Raw genomic sequence first — 27,787 nt, 5'->3', positions numbered from 1 at the left:
ACTTAATCGAATATAATTGACGAGATAAATAGTATTGAAAGTGATATTTTTGGGAGATAATTTGAATTCTAAAATGATAAGTATTTTAGAGTGAAGGAAGTACTCAATTGTTTGTAGTATATCTAGTGACCCATCTCTATCCTATGCACGCTTTGCAATTTTGCCTTTGCTGCCATGCAAAAATGTTGTTTCCCCTGCCTTTGTTGGAAGGTCATGGAAGGTGTGCAGTAGCAGTCTCACTCAAGCATGCATTGCTTAGTTAAGTAATTAATTAATTAAGTAATTGTGGAGAGTAACTTTGTTGCTGTCCATGTGGGCGTGCAAAAGGAAACCATTGGCTTGCTAATAATGTCCATCAAAGTGCCTTTCTGTGGTTACTTAACTTGGTTGCTCGAGACTATTTTATTGCTTTTTTTTTGAAGACTTCTTTTCTGAAGAGAGGTTATTATATTGCGATCTTGCCGAGGTTTTTAAACTGGTTGGATGGTACCACAAGGCTGTGGGCTTGTGACTAAGGGTTAAAGATCATTGCTTCATAAATACTCCTTCCGGTTTTAAATATAAGATGTCCAAGTTATTTTTAACATTTTTATGTACTTTTTACAACAACTCTTAGATGTTTGCTCTTGCTAATCAAATGCTGCGTGTTCCACGAATAAATAATCTATCTTTTTTAATGCAAGTCTAAATAAAGGGTTAGGTCATTTAAAACATATAATGATTTGTTCATTGTCCTATCGTGTGTAACCAAATTTTACAACTTAGTATAGGATTGGCTTTTAAACTGCTAAAAGTATAAAAGTTTTATCTATAATTACTTCTGGTTGCTTAAATCATGTGCATAGGTTAAAACATCTTTCATTTAGAATCATAGCGATTTTACGTGTTCGGCTATTGGGCACAGAACTCCGTATGGCAGCACTGCACAAGGAAGCCAAACACAACCCCACATCTCATTAATTATGATATATGTACATGTTTTGGTTTGATACTACTTTAATTTTTCCATCATTAACAGTTTTTTGGTATTTAACTTTGACAAGATAATAATCTAAAGAGTTCTTAAATATTCCTTTGTACCAAAATTTGAAAAATTATAGAATGTTCTCAATTGACATCACACAAAATTCTGGTAAAAATAACATATAAAAACACTATCATTGTATCATATATCTCCACCTTACCAAATTTTGGGTAGAGTAAAATTTACTTTGGGTCATATGTATTTGCCAAAGTTTCATGATAAACTAAGAAACATTACTATATCTTAGATTAGGATTCACGCTTTTAGAACTTTGCCCTTGCTTCACCCCAAAACATGAAGAAGAGATGGTGGAGCATCATGCCATGTAAACGCTCGGTATGGCAGCAATTAGGGCTGCTTTCGCCACCTCAGTAAGTTAACTTAACCCCTCGTTTTTCGCCCGCATGCTTCCCAAGCTGCTAAACGACGTGTTTTTTAACAAAAATTTTCTACAGGGAAGTTGTTTTAAGAATCATATTAATCTATTTTATATTTTTTAATAATTAATAATTTATTAATCATATACTAATCTATTACTATATTTTCCGTGCCGGATAAGATAACTTATACCCCTCCTTACCGAACGCGGCCTAGGTATTGTATAGTGCGTAATAAAAGATCAGTGCAACTATTTGTTCTTGCAATAGGGTATTTTAGAAAAAATGAGTTAAAAAAAAAGGAATGATCCTTAGATCAATCCTCGTGATTTATGGGAGCAAAAATACAAAATTTGTAGCACAACTCATGGCGCCCTTGGGTCAAAGCCAGCAGCATGGTTGCCCAATTTGTTTAACCCTAGTCAAAAGTGCAAAGATGGAAAACATACGCGGTGTTAAGTAAAAAAAGATTGGCTTATCCTTAGTTTATCCCGAAACTTTGCCTAATAAAGATGGTCCAATGTAAAATTTACAAGTGTAAGTTAAGTTTGGCATCAAACAAAATATATGTGCCTGTATATTGATCATATTACAAAATCGATTTTAGTTATGAGACTAAGGCTAACAATACAGTCAGCAAGCCGGCTATAAAAATTGTTATAGCTCTCTTAGCCAACTAGTTATAAAAATAATACAGTACTTAACTATTTATAATTAATACATGACTCACTTGTCTCTGTCACAGAGTTTTTTGGTTCTTATGCTAGAGCTGGCTATAAACTTATAGCCTACTTCTCATCCCTCTCCTCGTATCTCTTCTCCATCTTAGCATTTAGCTGATTTATAGGCCACTATTGTACTTGCTCTGACGGCACTAATGTATGCTTGTTGTTGGCCCGAGCAGAAAATTAACTCAAGCAATAATTGAACTGGATGTCATGTTGCTTATAAAGTGTATATAAGACCAGCAAAACTATATATACCCAAACAAAAGCATAGTTCACACATGTATATATCTCTCGAGAATCTTTGTACGTGCTAATCACATAGTTGGCTGTCTAATCTGCATAATAAAACCTACAAACCTATTGGCAGTATTGCGAGTTTGTGACTGGTCGACAGTGACAACACTTCGTATACTAATGCTTATTACTGGACTACGCTGTCGATCTTGATACTATGTGCGCCCTCATTTTCACTTAATTATCGATCGCCTTTTTATAGTCAATAGGTATAGCTGCCTGCTTATAAGAGTATCTTTAAAAAAGTAATTAAATTTGATCCCTGAAATTATATTTTGGGAATTAGGCTAAAACATATCTCCAATAGATTTTCAAACCTATTTGCCATATTTACATATATCTAATATAAAAAAAACTCTCTTGTATTCTAAATTTGGAGCAAACAGGATAATTCAGTTTTAGTCTTTTTTTTTGAATGAAAGGGTAGTTTTTAAGTTCAATATTCTTTTGGATGACCTAATACAAGGCTTTAGGGAGTTGAGTATTAGTGTTGTCTGGGAGATGCTCTAGGTATATCACATTTTGGCACACAATAAACTTTACATTACAACAATTAGAAATGAATTTCAAAAGAAACGAACCACAATCTAGTATAGAAGATAGTTTAGAATAAGCGAAACCATATATTTATGGGTAAAAAAATTATATATGTCCCTGCAAATTTAAAAGCAAAGCAGGTTAGAAAAAATATGATAAAAAACTCTAAATTAACTCAAAACTAAGTTTTAAAATTTATTTATTTTACTTGTGCTTATAAACTGAAGGATAAACGATGGAGTCGAAATGGACTTTGTTAAATTGTCGAACGAGACGTTAACCATAAAAATAGATTTACACAAATCACTAACGACATTATATCTAATCCGTTGTTTCTAACGGTCCCGTGTGAGAACACGGTCGTGGCAAAATTGACAACACCTTAATTAAGATTATAGCTAGACAAGCAAAGGTTGCCAATTAAAGCACGCTCAAACTCAAAGTGCTTGTGGCTTATAAGAGTAAGTATAATAGCAGGCTATAAGCCAGCTAAATGCTGATGTGAAAGAGAGAAGGGAGGAGAGAGAGGAGAAGTTGGCTATAAGCTTATAGCCAGCTCAGACATAAGGCAGCATGTGAGACAGACATGTGGTTCATGTATTAAAGATAAAAAGCTAACCATTATATAAATAGGCTATAAAAAGGCTAAAAAAAGTCTTATAGTTAACTTGTTGGCTATATTATTAGCCATGCTTTAATTAATTAGAAAGGTGAAGTGAATCTAACCACATAAATTGTTGGGTGATAACGACTCGTATTAATGTGGGTGATTTGATTTGTACTATATGGTTGACATGACAGTAGATGCATATCTATTGGGACTGGAGAGGCATATCCAGTGACCAGCTTGTATTGGGATAAACCAAAGATGATCCACAAGTTTCTTTTTTTTTTCTTTTTGAATTATTGCAGCCGTATTCCTTGAATTTTGATGCGGTGGATGCAAAACAAAGAGACAAAAATAGGTTGCGTTTGGAGAGTTGCATACTTGCACCGGTCTTGGACTTGGATGGACATGATGTTTGCATAGAATTGTGCATTATTATTCTCTCCTTTTTGGATTCTTATTTTTACATCGTTGAGCCCAGGTAATCGAGAGCGTTTCCTAGTGACCGGCAAACTTTTATGTGTGCTCCTGACGATCATGCCAGGTTGATGCTCAGTTATGCGTTCTACGACCTGGGTTTGTTGCCCCGGTTTGGGATTCGCAGCCGATATGGTCCATATCGTCTCGATTTATGGTTGGTTCATGAACCATATCATCATCCCTTATGTGAGCTGGGACGGTTGACAGCACACTTGGTATCTTTTGTTTGATTTGTTTCGCCCTTTTTTTTTCTATACACTTTACGATATATCATTTCACACTGTCATTAGTCCAATATCATTGGGTTCGCCTTAAGCATCCCAAATTATTGTCCCCAAAAGGCATATTCCTTTCATAACACATGTTTGGGCAAGTTGTCTCCTCCTTCCCTAATTTTTTGAATATTTTTTAATTTTAAAAATAAACTATATCGAAACATATTTTCAGATTTGAATATTTTGATCATGTTAATTCTCATGGTATGTGTTTAGTCACGTCAGGTGTTTTAGTTAAAAATAATACTTCCTCCTTCTCTAAATGTTTGACGTCATTGACTTTTTTATATATGTTTGACTATTCATCTTATTCAAAAAAATATATAATTATTGATTATTTTTATATCATTTCATTTATTGTTAAATATATTTCTATGTATATATATAGATTTACATATTTGACAATTTTTTGAATAAGACGAATAATCAAATATTTATAAAAAAAATCAACGGCGTCAAAATATTTAGGATCAGTCCATCGGCTAGCTCCGCTGCTGCTTCAAGGTTCAGATCCAATTGATTTGGCTGACATGTGGCATCAAGGTTAGCACTAAATTCAATGTCCAGTGCCACTAAGATCAGCGTTGAGTAGCTAGCGTTCATTCATGCAATTGTTAGATATTTTTTAAATATATATATTCCCCTTCTATATATTTTTTAAATATGTATTTTCCCTGCGCGGCCAAACAGCGGCACCGAGTGCAATGACAACGATTGAAGTCTAATGAACTTTGGGTGCACTGGAGTACCACAGAAGGATTCGGTTCAGGAGACATGTAATGCACCATTCTTCCGATGAACTTGTGTTAGAAATGTCTAAAGAATAGTCTCCTTCAACTGCTGCTTACTCAGGTCCATATAATAATTTCATTAAAAAGTGGATTTCACAACATTATATGTATTTTTTGTCCATTCTATCACCCAACTTTTTTCTAGGATTTTACGCGCATGTTTTCAGCGAACCGCTAAACAATGTGTTCTCTCCATTTCTTTTTTGCAAAAGCTTCTATATAGATATTCATCGTCTTACATTTCTCTAAGATAGTATTTTTAATTTTATAATAATTAATTCTATTGTATATCCTATTAAATAGCTACTATAAAAATTAGATAATCTTTTTATCTTTCATGCAACAAAATAGCGCAACCTAAAAAATTTCAGCAACAAAATAACACAGCCTAAAAATAGAGGTAGTACACTTTGGGACATTCCCAAACCCCTGATGAACACAATCTGTCCCCCATGTGCTGGCACACTTGCCTACTACTCATAGAATCTAGCAAAACCATGATATATCAACTCTTTTCTATAGCTCCTCTCATGTCACTGTTCCACATGCCCAAACTCTAAAAAAGAGGATATGTTGACTATCTATAGGTGTGCTGATGAGGTTGCTGCTCATTCTATTTGAGATTGCTTGTAGATGTGGCAAATGCATGCCTAGGCCTGTCAAATCTTTTGCTTATCCTTGAATAGAGGGGCATACAAGTACTTGCCAGGTACTATTGAAAATTACCATAGTACTCATGTTTTCAATGCCCATCTTGACCAAAATTTCTTATTTCTGCGTGTACGTCTTCCTTTGACAAGTCTGGAGCAGACAAAAGGACCCAGGGTTAACTAGGGAATTTTTTTTATTTTTAAACTATTTTAATAAATAATTTTATTACTAACTCTTAAAGAAAAATATTTTCACCGGACGAATCTTTTGACTACACTATTGTTGGTGGTGTGGTATGCCACCAATACTAGTATGACAACGTTATCTTGCCACACCCATGGCACCAGCGTGATAAGCCCACCGTGTCAACCAATTTGCGTGGCAACGTTCTTACCACGTCACCAACAATGACGTGGCCAAAAGATTTATATGGTAAAAATATTTTCTTTAAGGTTTAACAATAAAATTATTTATTAAAGAAGTTTAAAAAATAAAAAAAATTGTTAACTAGTTCCCATTAGGTAAGAATTATAGGAGCACAAAGAAAAGGAGGCTCAAAGCTAAACACAACTATTTTTCCTCGAAACATAGGGCCTGTTTGTTTCCACACAATTTTTTTTAAGTCCCTGTCACATCGAATGTTTGAAAACTAATCAGTAGTATTAAATATAAACTATTAATAAAATCTAGCCCTATACTCGGGAATATTTCGCGAAACGAATCTATTGAGCCTAATTAGTCCATGATTATCAAATGTGATGCTATAGTAAACATTTGCTAATCGTAGCTTAATTAGGCTTAAAAAATTGTCCAACGAAATAACCTTTATTTATGCAATTAGTTTTGTTATCAGTGTATATTTAATACTCCTAATTAACATCCAAACATCCGATTTGATAAAGAACTTTAAAAAAAAGTCTATGGACCTATATGGACCTAAACAGGCACGTAAGGCTATGTTCTTTCCTGACGGTGGATTTTGGATTTTTCTTTTTTGGGCCTGCTTTCCAAGCCATTAACATTGTGTTTCGTGTAAACTATTTCTAAATAAGAATTCACCATCTTATCATTCCAAAACAATATTTCAACTTGTACTATAATTTTATTCAGTCATTTATACTCTCAAATGGGAGCCATAAAATCACATGATCCAGAAAATCGTTGGAGGTTACACTTCCTTGATTTCTCTTACTGTAATAACCACATCCTTGGAGGAATTGCTAAATTATATCTCTCTAATGAAGGTATCCTGTACCTCTGACTGTTCTTGACCAAATTCCAATTTGCAATAAGGCTGCGTTCTTTTTCTCAGTTTTTCTTAAGATTTTTCTCTCGATTTTGCGTGCATACTCCCCAAGCTATTAAACGGTGTGTTTTGTGCAAAAAGTTTCTAAATAGAGCTTCATTACCTCACATTTCTAAAGTAAACTTTTAACTTTATAGTAATTAATTTTCTATTGTTCATACCATTAGTTATCACAGAAATCAAAAAAAATCTTTTATCTTCCATTTTTAGCTAGATAGAAAAAACACAGCCTAATCACTCTCGGATGAACTGAAGCAAACCTGGCAGCAATACAACATTGGTCCTGTGGTGGCAAACAAGTAGGACATCAACTGTTGTTCCAGAATAATCAAAGGCATGCTAGTGCACTAATAAGAATGGCCACTAAATTAGTGCCCACTAGAATGTATATGTGCCATGTGCCAGTATGCACAAACCTTTCCTTTTTATGTTGCATGAGAAAGCTAGCATGGTGCCTTTTCAGTTTTTGAGCTTGCATGTGAGTCAGATCAGATGCAGAGCAGACCTAAAATGTTAGACCATGAGAACTGTAAATCTCTTTCAAAAGGAATTGAGACATCAACCTAAAAAAAAGATCGAAGCAACGGCCAAGAATACATAGAAGTGAACATTTTTCTAAGTGGTGGCTTCTCCACTGGCAAAAGAACTTACCTTTTGCTTGCTAGCTTCCTAATGATATTAGCAAATTCTTTCACCCCCCAAATAACCTACCTGAAAAGCAAAATGTAAGGTCATTAGCATAAGAAATATGGAGGGCGGAAATTTCTTGTGCTAATGGGTACAAAGTACAAACAAGCAATAAATACTTTGAAAATATTTAATTATTCGTACAGAAGAAACTCCTGGCAAACATTTTCCTTTTTGGCTGGCATGGCATGATCCACTCACTGGACATTCACACCTCAAGCTTTAATTCTGTGATGTCTCAACTATCAGCCAACATGTACGAAAAGAAAATGTGGGAAGATTTTGTAAGGTTTTTTTTTATGGCAAAGCTTGAAATGGCCATCAAAACTGAACACTTCCATTAGTTCCATCAGGAGAGGCTCATGGACAAGGAGTACAACGGATATCTATATCAAGTCATTGTCGCCATGTCATTGTCTCGATTGACACTAATCTTAGCCATATAGGATCCTTCTCTTGCCCCGGCTTCAAAAGTTATGCTGAGATTGACTGGTCACCACATTCTTGAATCAAGGAAGATATACCATAGACATCCCTTCTATATGTTTCATTGTCAAATTCATTTTTTTAGATAATGGAGAAAAATCCGGCCTCTATATCCACCTGTGGATATACACAGACAATCCATTGGCAATTTCATGAATTCACATTTTTTTCTGTATCATCTGATTTGGTGACATCCATTTAAGGGTATAAATGACTTAATTGACTACTACCGAGAAAAAATTGCTTTAAAAAAGTCAGGTGGGGAACTTTTATATTTTTTTTTTCATGTTTAAGAGATTGGGAAACATGTCCGTAATATTCCATAGTCGATAATGAGGAAAGAACAGATCGGCTTTTAATAATTCTTGACTATATATAAAGAAGTTTGCAATTTCAAAATTATGTTTTAAGTAACACGTGCCACATTATTTCTAGCAGATATACGAACAGTATAGCCCCATTAACATCAAGATCGACAGTTTTAGCTAACTACAATAGTGTTGTACTAATATGTGGCAAAGTGGGCTATCCAGCGTGATCAAATGGCTAGAGAAAGGTGTACAAATATATATAGACAAACACCCAGATGGCCAGATGGATAGATCATGGCCAATCATTTTGTTTAAGACACTGGCATGCTCATGCTAATGGAGGCCCTCCATGCTTACCGGAATCTCTAGTGGTCCACAGTGTTTGGTACTTTCATATTTGCAGCAAAAGCATGGGAGGCGTTGAATGAAGTGCTGACAATATGTGAGTGTATTCCAATGACAGGCTATCTTATGATGTTTGCCATGCCCTCACCTTCTTATTTTATCCCTCTCTGTATTGTCGTAGACTGGAACCTACTACTTGGCATTTGGTCTGACAAATAAGATGAGTGCACTAACCATGATTTGGTTCCAGGGAAGAAGTTAAGATAGCATGCAACATTGTTCATGATTGTACCTTGTTTTACCTTATATCTTCATCTGTGTCTGCTGTGTTACATGTCTGATAAAGCTTTCCGAGGACTTGGGTCCTTGTTATCATGATACTGCGTCGTTCAAGTAGAGAGCCTGAAAAGGTGAATTTGCCTTTTCATGATGAACTCCAGAATTCAGATTCATGATTCACTGCAGTCTTAAAATTTACTGGACTAACATGTTGCATATCCTGCCAAAAAAAAAAATGTATCATCAATGGAGAAACAATTCAGCATTTTACAGCATTTCGTACATATTTTCTATCCGATTCTCTTTACTATTTCTTTTCTTAATAAGATTATCAGAGGTAACTCCTCATCTCAAAATACGTTTCACAAGTTGGGATATAATCAGATCTTAATCTCCGCTCGATCAGGCAACAACTGCACAGCAAATACTGGATGCAGAGCAATCACCTGCATCCGATGCACAAGTTCAGCTCCCACACTCCTGCCACATGTCCTGCACCAAAAGCAACCAGCAGAGTAGAGTGAGGACACATAAAGCCAGCACTTGACGAGCCTTTCGGTTTTAGATCATACCTTGGCCTAGCGGCAACAGTAAAAATGATATGGCCACATGAGCATACGACACGTATGGAGCAGCTTTATTGAAATCTTGAGTAGAAGCTCTCCCATGGAGGATTTTACACAACACCACCCATCTCTGTGCAACTCTATGTACAAATGGCACAGGCAATATGCAGCTTTGGAAGCCAGGTATGCAATGGAAGTTAAACCAGTACAAGCACGCAAGGAAAACATGCAGCTCCCTTTTGATGATACTCTGTTTTAAACTTAGGATACATTAGGATTACAAGGACCCAACACAGGCATGATCTTACATTCTCCAACACATAGAACCAACACTGTTGCTGTCACGCACAGTTGTGTACACACGTGGTAGTTGTACATCGAACTTCGTAAAAACTTGGATACGACATCTACATGGTATCCCAATACACGATCTCAAGCTTCAGAGAGATCATCCAGTGGATTTCAGAGATTTTATCTTCAGTGCACTTTGGCCGCTGCTTGCCTGGCTGGTCTGTGTACCCTCACCTTTGGCTTCTTCTTGCGCGCCAGCTTACGCTCAAGTGTCTTAACCTTCTCGCTCAGTTCTGTGATAACTGCCATCTGATCGCTGCCAGACGGAAGAAGCTTTTGCAGCATCTCTTTCAGCCTCTGGTTTTCTTCAGCAAGTTTATTCTCATTGTCACTTTTTGAAACATTACGAGTCACACAATCTGAAGTTTCTTCATGGACCTTGTTGTCAACTTTCAAATCATCTGGAGTTCCAGAAGCCAGAGAAGCTTCTTCAGATGCCATGTTCTCAGTCTGCACGCTAACATCTTCTTTCAGATTATCAGCTCCCACTATATTGCATTCACCTTCCTTTGGCACCTGCACATCCGCACAACGGCCATCATCACTGCAGAACTCTTTATGCACATTGGCTTGGTGCTCCGGTGACACACAGATTTCAGAATCCTCGTGACCTGTGATACCACCTTGTTCACATGGTAATTCACAGCCGTTCATCTCTGGGAAAATAGGATCATCCTTCATTTCTCTAAGAGTGCTCTCATGAATGTCAACTTCCATTCCCAGTGCCTCAATAGGGGGTTCTTCAGCATTTGCAGAATCACCTGGCAGATTAGCAGCGGATCCATTTTGTTTACCAAAAAGTACTGAATCATCTTCATCACCAGAAACCATGCCTTTGTTTGCTGCTACTGCTTCCTCCAAGGCATCTTGTTCTGTTGTTGGTTGCAATTCTGATATTGTTTGCAGCAAGGTAGACTGCACATAATTTTCTGTGTCTGCAGAGATAACATGGCCCATTCCAACCACTGGTGTAGCATCAGATTCTTCTGTTGCATCTTGTGTGATACCCACATTTTCAACTTGTTGCTCCATATTCACATCGCTAGCTGTTTCTGGCTGCTCGGCTGAATTGGGTTTACCAGTGCAGCCTGAAGGAGCTGGATCATGATCCTGCAGCCCTTCATTCATCAAAGATACTGATGAATCCTCCAAATCAACACCTTGAGCATTTGGTTCTTCGCACTGACCTTCTTCCGCAGGAGCAACATAATGTTCTGACTCTGAGCTTTCTACAGCTGCAGCTTCAGGCACCTGACCTTCAACTGGACTGCCCTGTATTCATGGCATATATAACATTGATACTTAACAAATTCAATACTGTTACTATAAGGGTAAAGATCATCATCAAATAAATAAATAAATACAAGTAACTTACTTTGTCAGCTGCCATACCACTTTCAACAGATGTTGCAACCACATGAATTGTACTGTTGTCAGTGGCCATAGGAGAAATCACTGTATTTGATCTAGTTGTGCACTGTTCCAGCTCATTGGAGCTCTCTGATAAAGCTTCATCATGTAATGGTTCCATGTGGTCCCCTGATGGTATTTCCTGTCCTCCAACCCAGGCTTCATCCTTTTCCTTTTGACATGAACAGTCAAATTAGTTCATGCCAAAATATTTTTTTCAACAAAAAAACTTTTTTGTTAAGTAAAAGACTGCATTCGCCTTGTTAACTGATTAACAGTCATAAGTTTGCAGTTTTTATTTAGAAATGTAGGTTGATATACAACTTAGGCCGCGTTCAGGTAGAGGGGGGAAGAGGGTAAGTTAGCCAGCGCGAAAAACGTAGTAATAGATTAGTACATGATTAATTAATTATTTATTAAAAAATACAAAATATATTAATATGATTTTTTAAAACAATTTTTCTATAGAAAATTTTCATAAAAAATACACCATTTAGCAGTCCGGGAAGCGTGCGCGCGGAAAACGAGGATGCTTAGATATCTAACTTAGGGTGCCGAACGGGGCCTTACTCTTTCATACGATTTGTCACTTGAAATGGAATTTGATTCTCCTATTTGGTGCTTCTGGTCAGTGGAATGTCCCAACAAAGCTACATCACCTATCATATCCATTGAGGGGTCTCCTTGACAGTCACACTGTGTTGCAGCTTTTCCCTATTGGAGATGAGTTATATCAGATACCCCAAAAGTAAATCAAATCAACCTTAGCATGTCAACCTGAAACTAGAATACCCAAAGTAACAAATAGAAGTTAACTTACTTCATTAGGTATTTCTTCCTTGGTAGTATTTGAATCTTCTATATGATCATTAGAATGGGCATCTTGTGTTGTACCCGTGGAAGCTACTGATGGAACTGCATCACTTATCAACTCCTTAGAGTCAATCACGAACGGACCTTGTTCTTCATCCACTCCTGAAGCCTTTTCCTGCTGGTAAATGTTTGTTAAAATTACATTCTATATTAGATACTGCGTCATCAGTAAGCAATAACGAGTTAAGTTATGAAACATCAATAAGTAACAAGTGAGAGTTACTTGTTCAGATGCTTCTATTGCTGAGACAGGAGATGTATTTTGGAAAGTATTCTCCATTACCTCTGGTTTCTCTTGCTCACCATCCGTTTGATTAGATTCACTAGATGGTTGCTTGCACAAAGAATCAAGCTTCTCCTGCAGACTAATTAGTTCTCGAGCAACAGTCTTTCTAGCCTCCCTTACACTTGGATGCAAGCCCTGTATAAGGATTAACAACATCCAAGGTGAACCCAACCAGCAAGTCAATCATAAACACAAAGTATCAAGTTAATCTAAACTGAAAAAGGTGGTACCTGAATGGTGTCAAGCTTCAGGAGTAAATTCATGATAGTCTCATTGATGGTCACTTGCTCTTTAACACTCAACTGCTTGGAAGAAGCTTCAAGGTCTTGCAACTGCTTCTTCAGATCTATCATCAGTTCATTTACATTCTTGATCATCCGGAGTTTCTCCAAAGGTTGCCATCTTCGCACATTATACCCCCGGTATGCAGACTGAATACAAACTGCTGCATCTGGTTCTGAAAAGCTAATTCTGGACGTATTAGAATTGTCTTTTGCAGGTTCACCTTGAATTTTTATCTTGTGCTCTGTGTTTTTCTCAGATTCCTGCAAATTCTTCTGACCAGCATTTTCTTGAGCATTGAAATCGACTCTAGTAGCTTGCACCTTCTGATCATCCAGACTCGTGGAAGCTTGTTCCTCCTGCATGTGTTTCACAGAGGCAGCTTGCTTGGTTTCATTACTATATGCCCTCTCTTTATTCATTTCAGCAGGTGCTTTTTCTTGAACTTCAGATATGGCTACCTCTTTCTTTGGATCCGACTGTTTAGTCTCCTCTTTTTGGATATGAGCCTCTTTGAGTTCCTTCTTGGCTCTGTCTCCATCCTTCCTAGTTGGTGGACTGGGAGACCTTGAAGAACCCTTTCCAGATTTCTTCCTGGGCAAAGGCTCCACCCGCAGGCATACAGGAGGCAATTTTGAATGCTTTGCTTTTGATGTTCCTTCATTGCTTCTTTTCCCATTTTCTTCTTCCTTCTCAGTACTGTTGATCTTCTTTCCACCTTTTTGCACACTTACATCAGCCTCCCTATCATCGGTTTCTTTCACAGACATAACAGGAATAGTCCTGTAATTGCCACCAGCTGTTTTGTTTTCTTCATCCTCATGCCTAGGCATGACTGGAATTGTCTTGTAGTTTTCCCTAATGGGCTTCTTCTCTTCGCTTACTTTCTTAGGCATAAGTTGAATATTCTCTATTGCCCTACCATCTTGATGCTCAGTGCTTGTAGACTGTTTTTTCAATGTTGATCTTTCATTATGATGCGATTCATCCTTGACAGATGGCTTCTGATCACTATGACCATCTTCAAACCATGACAAGGGAATAATTTTGATCTTGGGTGATGGAGGGGATTCTTCAGAAATCTTTGGGCTTTCATCCATCTCCTTCAGCTCTTTAGCTTGTCTTTTCTCATCATATCCTGCTGGCATCCAAATTATTGGCCACTGAAATTGCTTTGATTTCTGATCGTCCTTATCCTGTTGCTTCACATCCCCTGTCCTTTTACCACTAACAGGAATCCATCCATTAAAGAACTGAGGTGGAAATTCCATGGTTTTTTTGTTCTCCATATCTTCCGTTCTGCTGGAAGGAAGCCACATAGCCTGGTTTTCGTAATTCGGATGTCGACCTATACCAAAACTGCCGGTGTCCTTCTGCTCACTGTCAGGCCTCTCCTCCTCAATTTTCACATTGCTCCTCTCGCCTCCATGTCAACTATGGTTTGGGCATCCACAGCAATGGCTCTTGAACCTGTCATAGCCATATGTTGTCTGATCGACAGGATACGGAGGTGGTGGCGCAAAGTAAGAAGGGCAGGTATTTGGGTGATGTGGAAAAGGACCATGATAATACAGATGAGGTGGGGGAATTTCTTGAGGGGATGGTGGCCTAAAACTGTAACCAGGAGGATATGTGTGGTTGCAGCAGCTATGGAACTCTGGAGGGTGCAGATGGTTCATGGTAGAATTGTATGGCCAAGGTCCATAGCTCGGTAGTCGACTGGACAAGTCCATTGCCATACGTGGATGACCAACTTCCCAACACCCAGGAGGAGGATAATATGGGTAAGGAACATGATTTCTGTAATGTGAACAGTATGGATCCATGTACTGGTTTGCTGGATACATTATTAACTAGTTTATATACTAGTATGATAGATGCCTAGACCTGTTGAACAGGATCTACGGCTGATACCTGCAAGAATGCAGAAGAAATATATTAATTCCATGCCCTTTAGCCGTGCAGAGCTTAAGTTTGGATGTGCTTAAGCAGATCAAAAGCTAACAATTGAAAAGTATTTTGACTTTACAGACCATAGATAAGAACTAGCTAAACAACATCCATAAAGACTGTTTGATCAGGTTGTAACTTGAAGCAAATTATTTTCCATCCAATCCAACAGTTGGGAGTCGACCATTCATTATTTTCTCTGGTGTGGATTTATTAATCCGTAACTGCTTCTGTTTTTATCATTCGTTGGTACGCTTAATTGTCGAGAAATATCCATCATAGAATAGAGCTATGGATAAGTGATTTTATGGAAAAGTGATTTTACAAAACAAATTAACATTAAACTAGTGTGCCATTTTAATTCCATTTCACCCATTTCATTTAGATAGTAACAATGAGATTCTACAGCTGTAGTACTCTGAGCAGAACAAAGATCGATAGTGCTATCACGGTCCTATCATGGGTAGTTACTGGTCATCAGGGAACATTCGATCTGCCAAACTTCAGATAATTTCGAGTGCATCACATACATGCCTTACAAGATTTAGCTTGATTTCCAAAATAAATTAAAAAAAGGCTCGTAAAACCAAACCTAGATTTCAGTTCTGTCATGAAAACGTCACAATTTTTTAGACTAATCTTCGCCAATCACGGAGAAATCCTTTGAACGCGTTTGATCTATCTGAATGAAACACCTTCTTCCCCAACAAATTGACATCCACACTACTACTAATTAGAAACAGCAATTGTTTTTGTCATGATACAGCCAATTGTTTCCAAGCCAAGGATCGGAAAGGGACTCACAGCGGCGGGGGAGACAGAAGAACCAGCAGAGCGGAAGAGCCCCCGATGTGGCAGATACACCAGACGAACAGCCCACCAAAACCTTCGGATCTCCACGGGGCCGAGTGAAGTCAGCTACCGGCGCGCGATGCGGTCCGCCTTTCCCAGTTCGTCGTCGTCGGTCGGTCGCGAGCGAGCGCGTTGCTTGCCTTCTTCTGTATCGTGGGGAGGGGGACCAAGGGAAGGAGGAAGGCCGCCATTTATGCGGAGCGGGCGGAATGCCGATCGGGAGAGTGGAGAGCGTTCGCGAGGGTTCCCGACGAAGGTGACGACGACGACCGCGGCGCTCCTTCTGGACACTTCCACTAACATCCCGTCAAGTCGGCTCCTCGAGGAAGAAGATGAGACGATCTCCTTATATAGACTGGGCCGAGCCCAGGAGGCATTCTTGGGCCAGACCTAGGCCGTGTTCGTTGGTACATGGGTAAGTTAACGGAAAACGTAATAATAGATTAGTACATGATTAATTAATTATTAATTATTAAAAAATATAAAATAGATTAATATGTTTTTTAAAACAACTTTCCTATAGAAAAGTTTTAAAAAAAATAGACCGTTTAGTAGTTCGGAAAACGTGCACGCGAAAAACGAGGGATATAAGTTAACTAAAGGAGGGGGACGAAAGCAGTCCTAGTATGTTATTTAGTGGGCCGATGGGTCGGAAATTAGTTTGTTTTCTTTTAAATTTTAGGACGGGAAATTTGGCGATTTTTTTATAAAAAACTGTTTTCTTTTAAATTTTGAGACTAAACTCTATCCGCATTTAGTCACCTCCTAGTATGGCAGGGAAAATGGTGTGGCCAAATAACATGGACACACACAAAAAAGGAGTGGGTATGATTGGTGTGCTTCAAATTTTCAATCTAAAAGTAAATTATATTTGTGCTCAAGGGTCTATTTTGTTAGACTATATTTGGTATGCCATCAATCTAGGTGATCCGGCTGGCCATCTCCTTCCTAATCTCCCGATGTGTTCTATAGATTGGTTTGAGATATGGAGAAAGGTTATGCCCCTATATACATGTACTCAATCAATCAATACAAACAAATCGGTTTGAGATGTGGAGGAAGGTTATGCCCCTATATATATGTACTCAATCAATCAATACAAACATAGCATTCATTGCAATACGCTCTCATATTTGGTTGGGAAAAAAAGAAAAGACATACTGTAAGTGCCAGTAATAATTAGTTGCTGCGTGACCCATTTACGTTGTAGGAATAAAGTATATGAAAAAGTACATGTTCCTTTCCTATCAGTTATAGAGAAAAAAACATGAAAATGATCTTGCTCTTTCTATCTGATTAAAAGTCCTCTCGTCTGAATAAGCCCTAATATTCAATTCACAAATTAAAAAGTTCTAATTTGGAATTTACAAAGATGAAGCTAGAGCTCAATCTTTTTCTTCAATGGCATATGATCTGAGCCGTCGGTTCCCGATTGGACGGCTCAGGATGGCTCCCTATCCACAATATTATCCCTCTTCGTTTCTTCCCAAAGCCCACGCTCCCCCATCGTCACTCCTCGTCGTCCGCTCACCGCGCGCCGGCGATGGCCACCGCGACGCTGCCTCTCCGCCTCCTCGCCCCCAAAACCCTAGCGCTCCCCTCCGCCCCGTCCCACGCCGCGAGAACCTCGCTCTCGGTCGCCGCCTCCGTGCCGCGCCGCTGGCGGCTCCTCGCTTCCGCCGAGGATGAGGCGGCGCCCGCGCCGGTGGAGGCGGAGGCGGTGGTGGAGGAGGTGGAGGAGGAGGAGGAGGAGGATGAGGTTTCGGTTCCGGAGCCCGTAGAGACGCAGCTCGCGGCCGCGGGCGCCGGGAAGGACGCCGACATCTTCGCCGTTGTCATGGTGGGGTTGGCTCGCGCGCGCGCTCACTTGATCCCCCCTTTCCGCCAATTTTTCAGCTTTTAGTCCGGCTCACTGCAAAAATCTTTTTATCATATTGTTCATGCTATATTAGCTCTAGTTGCATTGCTTCTTGTGTTGAAGCGAGAGAATTTCAGGCTTGCGTTGCTTGCTCCGCGATGCATAAGAAGCTTTGAGGATGCACGCGCCAATAGGAATGCATGTACAGCAAAATGGCGTTGAGAATTAGAGGGTTTTGGAACGATTTGGTAGTAGTCTTACAGAGAATTGTTTAGACGCATTGCTGAAATCTGCAACAATGCATCTGAGGAGGGCTTCTCTGTGTTTTGTTTTGTATGCTCATTGTGAATAACAAGGGATCTGTTTTGATTTTTTTCCCCCTCCTTCGCAGATTGGGTCGAGACAGTACATTGTGATGCCTGGAAGGTACATATACACGCAGAGGCTGAAAGGCGCCAATGTCAATGACCAGGTCTGGTGCTGGTACTTTAGAGGATATAGGAGGATACTTGTTACGAACTAACTAGAAACTTGGACTATTGTCATTGGTCAGTTTGTATTAATCCGTAAAATGTAGAAGGTATATGATGCTGAGGTGGCTTCTGGAGAAGGTGATAGTAAATAGGAAAAGGGAAACAAATAGTATTGGTTATCGATGGTTATTCTTTTTTATTCATGAGATGCAATAGCAAACTTCGAAACAAAGAGCTAGTGCATTTCTCCCCAATATATGGAAAGTGGTAATGAGCCAGTGTGTATTAGAAGCACAAAGTCCGCTTCCCTGTAATTATAAAACTTAAACCCCAGTTCCTAATTTCACATAAATATGCTATTCAGAACTTTCCAATCCATTCCTTGTGTAGCCTGCATATAGTAGCATCTTTTGTTTCCCCACTAAAATTACTCCTCAAATGCAAACTTCCAATTCCATAGGACCCATATGTTTGTGTAGGTCATTTTTGGTATTTTTTCCCCCAAAATTCTCACTTGTAGATAATACTAATGTGCAGATAATACTAAACAAGGTATTACTAGTATCAACTCGAGACAAGGCTTACATCGGCATGCCAGTGGTGACCAATGCAGCTGTTCATGCAGTGGTTGAGGAACAGGTAACTCCTTTGTATGTTGTTGGCTTAATCATGAATATTCAAAATTACTTGATACTGATTTCTCCCCAATATATTTTTTTTGTCAGGGACGGGATGATAAAGTGATTGTCTTCAAATACAAGAAGAAGAAGAAGTACCAGAGGAAACTTGGTCACAGACAGGTCAGTTTTTCCTATTACCATCTTCAAGAAAGGTAGAATTGTAATGATAAATACTGATTCAGTTTTTACATTACAAGCAAAAAAACAAGTTTAATTTATAACTCTCTGTTCTTTTGCAGCCAAACACAAGGTTAAGAATTACCGGCATAAGCGGATACGAGGAATACCCTGCTGACCCAATACTTGAGTATGTTCCAGCTTAAGAGTAATTGTAAGTTCTGTAGTTTCAAATGATTGGTAGTACATTAGAATACAAGTGCTACCTTTTCTTGTCTGGAAGGACAGTTTTTGAACAAAATTTACCTTGTTGATGTGTTCGAATGCTACCAGTCATCCAGCTGTTCCATCCTTTGTTTATTCCACCAGCTGTCTTGTTCATTTCGAAATTGTGTATGCTAGCCAATTGTATTGTTTTCACTGTGCTTAAAGAGAGATAAAGTATTTACCACAATATGGATGTTTTATCTTTCATTTGTGCAGCTTTATACACTTTTATGTGAACATAACTGCTAATTTTCATATTTATGACATCTGTACCTCAAATGTACTTATTTTATGAAATGGGCCATGTCCTAATATTTTTGGGATCAGTTACAATACTACGTCCAGTGCAATTTTGGCCATGATTTATTTAAGTTTTCGAAGAATAGGTCTACAAGGCCATACATTAGGTGTTTACCGAGCAGCTGGTTAGGACATTTAAACACTACAAGGTGGTGGCTGCATGAATGCTGCTTACCACATTTTAGAAACTTAGTTCATGCAGAAACCCTTTGTGAGTCCTTAGCAAAGATAACCAGTTGCATAAGGTGTCATAATCTTTTGGCAAACTATGATTATTTCTATAATATTTCTCTCCTAATCGTGTATTACAGTCCTGGATTATTTTGCCTAATTGAAACCCTTGTGGAAGTAAAGATTTGGCCACTGTAAAAGTTCAGAAACTAAATATAAGCACACTCATTTGTTATGCTAACCAATTTGTTGTATAAGACTTGTTCATTGTCAACAAGGTTTGTATAATGGTATGTATTGTTGAACAAAGGAAAAAGGGTCATCTGTACGTGGTACTTCCAGATGTAAGGAATTAGCAAATGCAGGTGCAAAGATAAAAGTAGTACAGCTCTACTAACCTCTATCTTCTGGTAAAACTATACTAGTTTGATCCCTCGGCAATTACATCTTCAGAAATACCAAGTTACTAGCTGGTATATATTACATAAAGTTGCGAATTTGTGATCATTTGGTGCGTGCTCAAAGTGTTGGAATTGAACTATGAGCAAAAGTTGCTTTCTTTTTTATTCTCCAGGAAACAGAAACAATGTCACCATTGTGTCTACACATCAGCATCCGCAGCTGGCTCCTGCGTCACTAGTTCCATATATTAATCCATTTGCATTGGTTTCTATACATGAATTTAGTAGAGAGCTATCAAGAGAAGAAAGGAAATTACTTCACGGTCAGTTCCTGGTCTTGCAGGGCAGCATCAGCAGTTTTTGTTTTTACCTTTTACATTCGATAAAATTAGGACAAACACAGAGGAGGTGTTTAGATGGCAAAATTTTTTGCCATAAATATCACATCAAACGTTTGACCGGATGTTGGAAGGGTTTTTCGGACGCAAATGAAAAAACGAATTTCACATATCCCCTGGAAACCGCGAGACGAATCTTTTGAGCCTAATTATGCCGTCACCAGCACATATTGGTTACTGTAGCACTTATGGCTAATTATGGGCTAATTAGTCTCAAAAAATTCGTCTCACGATTTCTCACATAATTGTGAAATTAGTTTTTTAGTTCATCTGTATTTAATGCTTTATTTAGATATCCAAAGATTCGATGTGATGTTTTTTAAAAAAAATTTGAGAACTAAACAAGTCATAAAGCCTTGTAGATTCAGTAAACTGTCACTTTGTTTTTGCCTGAGCTGCTCTGGCAAAGTACGGTTGATGACGGTAGTGCATTGACCATGGTACATTTGGCATCGAACTAATGCAAGTATTGAATCATTTCCAAGATCTGTGAGATAGCAACAGCGAGGAAACTGCTGCGTACTCCCTAACTCTCGTATTATAATTACTTTGTTTTGTCCTAATTTGATCGAATTTATGTAAAAGTGTACTAACATTTACAGCACCAAATTAGTTTCATCAAATCATAGATATATTTTTATAGTATATTTACTTTGTATTGAAAATATTGTTATATTTTTATAAACATGGTTAAGCTTAAAAAAGGTATAACTTACAATAAATTCAAAATGGTTATAATATGAAACGTATCATAAACGGAGGGAGTATATGATTTCGATCAGCTTGTTTGGACTGGAGAGTAGCATCATACCACGTGCTCTTTCTTAAACCCAGTCAAACTTTGCGACCTAATCCCCCCTACTTCAGTTTATGGCTTGTCTAAGTTTGCGAAAATTTTTAGTTTGAATATCACATCGATGTTTGATCACTATTCGGCGACTAATTAAAAACTAATTACATAGAGATTTTTTAAGGCTAACTAATATGTCATTAACATATATGAGTTAATGTAGCAGTTACGGCTAATCGGGCTAATCATGGATTAATTAAGATTAAAAGGTTTGTCTTGCAAATTTCTTTCAAACTGTGCAATTAGTTATTTTTAAAGTATATTTAATGCTTTATACATGTGTCCAAATATTCGATGTGATAGGCAAAAAAATGAATAACTGGTATTAAACACATACCCTTGACCCAAATTTAGGACACGAGCGAGCTAATTTTAGTCATGTGTAAATATTAAGATTATATGTAGTAATTTGTTAGAGATATATTTTCTAGCTTAATTCTCAAAATTTAGTTTTAGAGATTAATTTTAGACATCTCTTAGATATGCTCTCAGGACGCTAGCTTGGCATGAGTATCTCCCGTAGTTGCTGGGTATTTCCTATATTTTAAGTCACTGTGAGTTTTGACATTTTATATTGTAAGTCACTTTTGATGAATTTGTTACTAATGATAGCATAACTAAATTAGTTTCATCAAATCCATCATTAATATATTTTATAATTATTATTTTTTGTTGTAAATGTTGTTATATTTTTCAATAAATTTCATCAAACTTTAAAAGATTTGGCTTAGAACAAATACTGTACAAAATAATTTATAATATAAAACAGACGGTTTATACGCTAAAAATTTAAAAAACTAGCGGGCAGATCATGCTTAAACCACGAGATTATCTTCTACGTATAAACTATCAAGTTAGGGATGGACATGGCTCATCTCACGTACATGTAACCTATTAACAGCTCTAGTCCAACTATATTAATTAAATTAAAATTTATATTTATCATCTTTAAAATAAAACTTACTTTATTTATTTAGTTGCTGAGTCGATCTATGTCTATAAGTCATAAGTTCCGTGATAGTTTCACCGTAAGCCGATTAACACAGTCGGCAGAAGTTTGGCCGAACCAAAATGAAAAAAAAATGGTTAACACACTTTTTAGAGGGAAGTTTAAAATTACATATTACAAAGTGAAAATTTACAAATTATCTAAAAAAACTTATTTTACGAGATACTCCGTATATCTTACAGAACTTGGGAAGGATGCCCATAAAAATCTAAAATCCAAAATTGAAATCAAATCGGAACGTAGCCTTAGTACCAAGAAAGGCTTATTAAAAGTTACAAAACATTTTTCTCGATTGATATTACAGGCCCAGAATCTGTCAGATTATTGAAAAATCAAACATATTTTTAAAGTTACTTGCCATGTAAAAAAAACGTCATTACATTGTCAGTAACAGCGGGCGAGACTTACATTAGTATTTCACCTCGAGGGCCTAGTTTACAATTTTTTTTATAAAAACATCACATCAAGTTTTTAACACATATTTAAAGTATTAAACGCTGACTAGTTATAAAATAAATTTTAGATTTCGGCTAGAAACCGCGTGAGAGGAATCTTTTAAATCTAATTAATCCGTTGTGCGCACATGTGCGGCGGCCTTCTTCTCGCCCGTACGGCCGGCGAGCCTGGTTTGGAGGTGGGGCGCGCGCCTTCCACCTCGGCTGGAATCCGGATTGAAGGTAATCCATTCTTCTGTTTGTTTCCCTCCTCCTCTCCGCTCCCGTTCGAAGAAGATGGGAGATCCACCCGGCCTCGGATTTCGATTGCTTTATTTTCCCTCCAAATTACCTGCGGATCCATACCCGCACCCGGCAAGCGACCCGTTAACCCCCACCCACCAACCAACCGTGAGCCAAACGCGACCCGTTCGTCTTCCTCTCCGGCCGCCGTCCCCTCCACGGCGTCCATCGGATACTCCTTACACATGTATCACGAGGCAGCCAACAACCGCTCGCCGCCATCCCGCACTTGCTCCCCAACCCAACCCAACACGGCCCGTACTAGCTACCTCCCCGTCTTCCCAGGCAATGGCGCCGCCGGCTCAAGGTACCGGCTTTTCTTCCCTAGCTATCTTCTTGAAACCCTACTGGCAGGCAGCCTTCGCTCCGCCCGAACGGGAAAAGAAAGCAATCGAAACCCATGACGCGCCGTTTCTCTGGGTTTTTTTTTGTCGCTTAATCTGTATTCGTCTTTACAGTGATGGCGGCGTCATCGATCTCAGCAGCCAGACAGCCTCGGCGATTCTCTGTGCTGGCTACTGGCGGTAAGAATCTCGAATCATGCTCCTTTATGTCGCAACTTGTATGTGCTGGAAATGGGAGGGTTTGGGCAGTTTTTGTTCTTCTCCAAATTTGGTACCTGAAAAAGGGGAAATCAAGAACTGCATTTAGATATGCGCATCATATATTGACATTTGTATGATAAGCACTGGTGCAAGGTTGTAAGCTCTAGCTTGGATGCTACAGTAACAAAACTACCTTGTCAGATTTTAAGTATACTGTACCATACCATGTGTTCTGTGTAAAATCTTGTGCATCACTGTTCTCCTTGGTTTCTTCTTATTAATTAACAACTTCTCAACTACATTCTTGGCTCATATCGAAAAGTTATATAAGTTGTACTTATCTACATGTGTTCTGGAAAGAAAAATCTTGTGCATCACTGTGCTTTTTGTTTTTTTCTTAATTAACTAACAATCTCTCAACTACATCCTTACCTTTCTCGTACAGAGATTATATAGTTTGTACTTATTTAACTAAGTTGTATCAAGTATTCTGTAAGGGCAGTACTTTTCATTCACGTTATTGAATATACTGACCAGACATGGTTTTCTCAAACAGGGAATTCGAAATTTCCTCTGTTTAAAACATCATGCTTGCCAATGAACCAAGCCATTGTGTGCAATACTATTGCGTCCTCGTTACCAAATGAGGGAGGTGTTAAAATTATCCAACCTGTAGTCAAAATGTGTGGAATCACATCAGCTAAAGATGCAGAAATGGCTTTGGAGACTGGAGCTAAACTTATCGGCATGATACTATGGCCAAACTCGAAGCGCTCTGTTGCGTTATCAGAAGCAAAAGAAATATCAAGAGCTGCGCAATCTTATGGGGCTGAATCAGTAGGTGTCTTTGTGGATGATGATGAAGAGACCATCTTACGAGTGTCTGGTTCATGTGACCTTAATCTAGTACAGGTTCGAATAAACTATGTTCCTTTTGTTGTCATGCACTTCTTTCGAGTTGTCTTTGCTGTGCTTGTTACTTGCAGTTTTTCTCATATGCAGCTTCATGGAGATAAATCTCGTGCATTACTTCCTGTGCTGTCGAAGAATAATCGCATCGTTTATGTTCTAAATGCCGATGATGATGGAAAACTTATCAATGCTCCTCCTGATGAAAAATATGAGCTTGATTGGTTCTTGGTAGACAGTGCCAAAGGTGGAAGGTCAGATTTTGCTCCTATTGCTTTTTCTATGGGAAGTACAGAATTTTCTCCTGGTGCTGAAATCCTCTATGTTTATTCCTTAATATGAGAGGATCTATAATGAATGCCCAAAAGAGTATAATGTGATTCATATAACCTCTTACATTTTTGTGTTATACCAATTTAAACAGTAACTCTTTTCAGCATTACCATGTATATACTGGTGCTTCTTTGAGATCAATATTCACAATAGAATAAAATTACTTTAGTTCGTTATCTTGCATAATTTGTTGTTACTAAACCTCCTTGGAGTACATGCTTATTTACTTACATATTTGCCACAAACAAAATTTACTCTTATATTTCCCTGATAGAAAAAAAAATATGACAAACATCTTTCCCTCTTTGTTTGCCAGTGGCAAGGGATTCAACTGGCAGAAGTTTCAGATGCCGTCTGTCAGAAGCAAGAATGGATGGCTATTAGCTGGAGGACTTCATGCTGATAATGTTTGCGAGGCCATTTATGCCCTGAAACCAAACGGAGTGGACGTTAGCAGCGGCATATGTGCTCCTGATGGTATCCGAAAAGATCCCAAGAGGATTTATTCTTTCATGAGCAATGTTAAATCCCTGGGCAGATCACAATGAATATTCTGGTGTAGTGGTGTTTGGAGCTTAATTTCATTTCTTCTGCATAATGCGGAAAATGAAGCAGAATCCATTTGAAGCGAGCTGTTCACCGGTAAATGCCCGTTGAGGTTGAAGTCGAGATGTGGCCAATTTCTTGTGTGAATTTTTGTTAGTGATGCAGTAACTAATAAGTGCAATTCCTGTGCCTCGACAATTGAGGGCAAAATAAGTTACAGAGAGTTGCCAGAGTTAGATTTTAGTGTACTGTATCGATTGTATGTATTGAACAATACAATATGGCTCAGTAATTTTTCATGTTTTCCACTGGGCTCTTAGTTGTGTAGGTAGAATAATTGATGATTGGGACAGCAATGGACGTTAGAGAATTTAGACATATATGTATAAAACATATATTGATCTATGAATTGAATTATGACATGTTATAAGATGATGTGGATATGCTATGGAAGGATTACGTAGCTCCTAGCTAGCTATAAATTTAGCCTACTAATTTAATAGTGCCAAATTTGGATTGATGTTATTTACTATCATAGTTTTATAGGGTAATGCAAAGGATCATACTCACCGATCATATATAGTTTGATCGAGTATTATACTCATTCCATATACGCCCTAATAGTTTGGTCTACATAAAGAAATGTTCTTTGCTGTACAATTGATAATACATAGAACAGCTTAGTAGCTACGAATATAATTTATGAGTAGTAAAATTTTGCACATATGCTCATTAAGTTTTAAAAGCAAATTATAAAGAAAAGAAACTACTGCATTCCTCCATATACAAATACATGACCTTGGTTTGTAAAAAGAAAAAAAGAAAAGAGAGAGGGGGTCAAAAAACCACAAATTAAAATCTAAAAATTAAACCTGGAAATTGAAACGACGGGGATGAAGCAAGCCTTAGACAAAGAACGGGTGGACAAAACGACGAGAGGCTAAGAGAAAGTCTACTAATTATAAACTTATATTAGAGCTAATATACATAATAGATTATTCTAATATTTTTCTTCTATCTGTTTTTCTCGCACTAATGAATTTGATGTACCTATCCGAGAGCATGCGTAGAGTGAGCTCTGCTATAAAAATCAAACATATTTATTTTATATTTTATACCTGCTCCACGTAAGTTTATAGTTAGCCGATAGTCTGCTATTATACTCTAAGATCCACAGACGAAGTCGAAAATCCTGCAATCTGGAGGGGCCTATCTGAAACATTCGCACAAAACGACTTGACGCGGCTCGGAAGAATCAAACGGAGCCCGCGCACGCGGCGGGCGGCGGCGCACCACCCCTGCATGCCGGCCCTCCTCCCCACACCACACCCACCGAAACATGCACCCTTGTCCTTCTGACATGCGGGCCACCCAAGCCGTCCGGCCCCACGCGTTCAGTGTCTATCCGCCGCCGCATCGCCACGCGTGACGCGGATTTCCACCCCCAGAGAATGGAGTCGCTGACTCGTGGGCCCCACACGAAGGGGGTCGGTCGCTTTCTCGGTGCCAGTGGTTTTACGGGCGGTGGGACCCACGCATGCTGGCAGCGTGGGTCGGATCCTTTGGGGGGGGGCTCCCTCTCCTCCTCCTCGCAAGGGCAGATCTTTCGTCCCGGGATCCGGTGTGGCCCCTGCTGCGTCGCCATCATCGACGCCGACCTGCGTCCAATAGCTACCAGCGTCGTTTTGTTTTACAGGTAGCCCGCGTTCTTCTTCCCCCTCCAATATAAGATTTCCTCCTTTTCCACATGTATACTTTCTAAATGATTAAACAATGTTTTCTTTAATAAAAATATGTTTTTAAAATTATATTAATCTATTTTATAATTTTTATGGTTAATAATTAAATAATCATGTACTAATTTATTATTATGTTTTTCACGCGGTATAAGATAACGTATGACAAACGTGGTCCTAGTACTATATAATGTGCTACAATAGAGAGGAGGAAGTAACATCGGTGTTTGGTACTGTCAAATTATATTCTACGCTCTATTCCCTGTTGTATTTAACTAATCCAAATATATATAGATGCCAATAATTTTATACAGATATATAAAATATATATTATATTCGTCCTAAAATAAGATTATTTTTTACCACTCTTTCTTGTCTCAAAATAAATTCACCTTTGATACCATCATTGCACTAAAGCCAGTAAAAATAGAGAATAAATTCTTTGAAAATAGTTAAGTAGGATTGAATCGTATTGAGATTGGATAATCTAGTTTTCTTTAATTTTGCTATGTGTAGGATGAGTAAAAGATTAAATTATTTTCAAATGACAGAGCATATTGATTTATGGATAAATCTAGACATAGCAAATTGGAGGAAAAAAAACAATACAACATTCACCATTCAGCTTATTATAATGAATAACATTTATTCCAAAACATAAGTATTACTAGATTGTTCAGTATAGACAAAACATTTATTCCAAAACATA

At 38.1% G+C, this 27,787-nt stretch overlaps 3 protein-coding genes and 1 long non-coding RNA gene across 7 annotated transcripts; 2 read left to right on the top strand and 2 right to left on the bottom strand.

Annotated features, from left to right (window-relative positions):
• Positions 1-6,748: 6,748 nt before the first annotated feature.
• Positions 6,749-9,731, bottom strand: LOC107303691. The gene is made up of 4 exons (XR_001549654.1): positions 9,625-9,731; positions 9,202-9,398; positions 7,722-7,781; positions 6,749-7,575 (listed from the first exon to the last, which is right to left on the bottom strand). It is a non-coding gene; the product is annotated as an uncharacterized LOC107303691 (long non-coding RNA).
• A 231-nt stretch (positions 9,732-9,962) lies between these two features.
• LOC102714532 (BAG family molecular chaperone regulator 6) lies at positions 9,963-16,054 on the bottom strand. 3 transcript variants are annotated; one of them, XM_015833883.1, is made up of 7 exons: positions 15,701-16,054; positions 12,895-14,860; positions 12,602-12,799; positions 12,326-12,496; positions 12,076-12,219; positions 11,471-11,677; positions 9,963-11,367 (listed from the first exon to the last, which is right to left on the bottom strand). In XM_015833883.1, exons 2-7 carry the CDS (start codon positions 14,263-14,265, stop codon positions 10,222-10,224), a joined length of 3,237 nt encoding a protein of 1,078 aa, XP_015689369.1. In that variant the 5' UTR covers positions 14,266-14,860; positions 15,701-16,054; the 3' UTR covers positions 9,963-10,221. The 3 variants fall into 3 exon arrangements, with proteins under 3 accessions (XP_015689369.1, XP_006647132.1, XP_006647133.1); XM_006647069.2 differs by having other exon boundaries at positions 12,662-12,799; XM_006647070.2 differs by having other exon boundaries at positions 12,326-12,493; positions 12,662-12,799.
• A 1,190-nt stretch (positions 16,055-17,244) lies between these two features.
• Positions 17,245-19,350, top strand: LOC102714260 (50S ribosomal protein L21, chloroplastic). The gene is made up of 5 exons (XM_006647068.1): positions 17,245-17,588; positions 17,998-18,078; positions 18,617-18,718; positions 18,805-18,879; positions 18,999-19,350. Exons 1-5 carry the CDS (start codon positions 17,292-17,294, stop codon positions 19,080-19,082), a joined length of 639 nt encoding a protein of 212 aa, XP_006647131.1. The 5' UTR covers positions 17,245-17,291; the 3' UTR covers positions 19,083-19,350.
• A 3,539-nt stretch (positions 19,351-22,889) lies between these two features.
• On the top strand, positions 22,890-25,815 carry LOC102703657 (N-(5'-phosphoribosyl)anthranilate isomerase 1, chloroplastic-like). 2 transcript variants are annotated; one of them, XM_015833604.2, is made up of 5 exons: positions 22,890-22,949; positions 23,468-23,533; positions 24,111-24,466; positions 24,557-24,717; positions 25,113-25,815. In XM_015833604.2, the coding sequence occupies exons 2-5, from the start codon at positions 23,470-23,472 to the stop codon at positions 25,342-25,344; spliced, it is 813 nt and encodes a 270-aa protein (XP_015689090.2). In that variant the 5' UTR covers positions 22,890-22,949; positions 23,468-23,469; the 3' UTR covers positions 25,345-25,815. The 2 variants fall into 2 exon arrangements, with proteins under 2 accessions (XP_015689090.2, XP_006648518.2); XM_006648455.3 differs by lacking the exon at positions 22,890-22,949 and adding an exon at positions 23,134-23,316 and having other exon boundaries at positions 25,113-25,814.
• The last annotated feature ends 1,972 nt before the right edge of the window (positions 25,816-27,787 follow it).

This window comes from Oryza brachyantha, chromosome 2 (genome assembly GCF_000231095.2).
Source record: "Oryza brachyantha chromosome 2, ObraRS2, whole genome shotgun sequence".
NCBI classification, from domain to species: domain Eukaryota; kingdom Viridiplantae; phylum Streptophyta; class Magnoliopsida; order Poales; family Poaceae; genus Oryza; species Oryza brachyantha.
The sequence above is the reverse complement of the archived record's forward strand: the minus strand, read 5'-3'. Positions and strand labels throughout refer to the sequence as shown.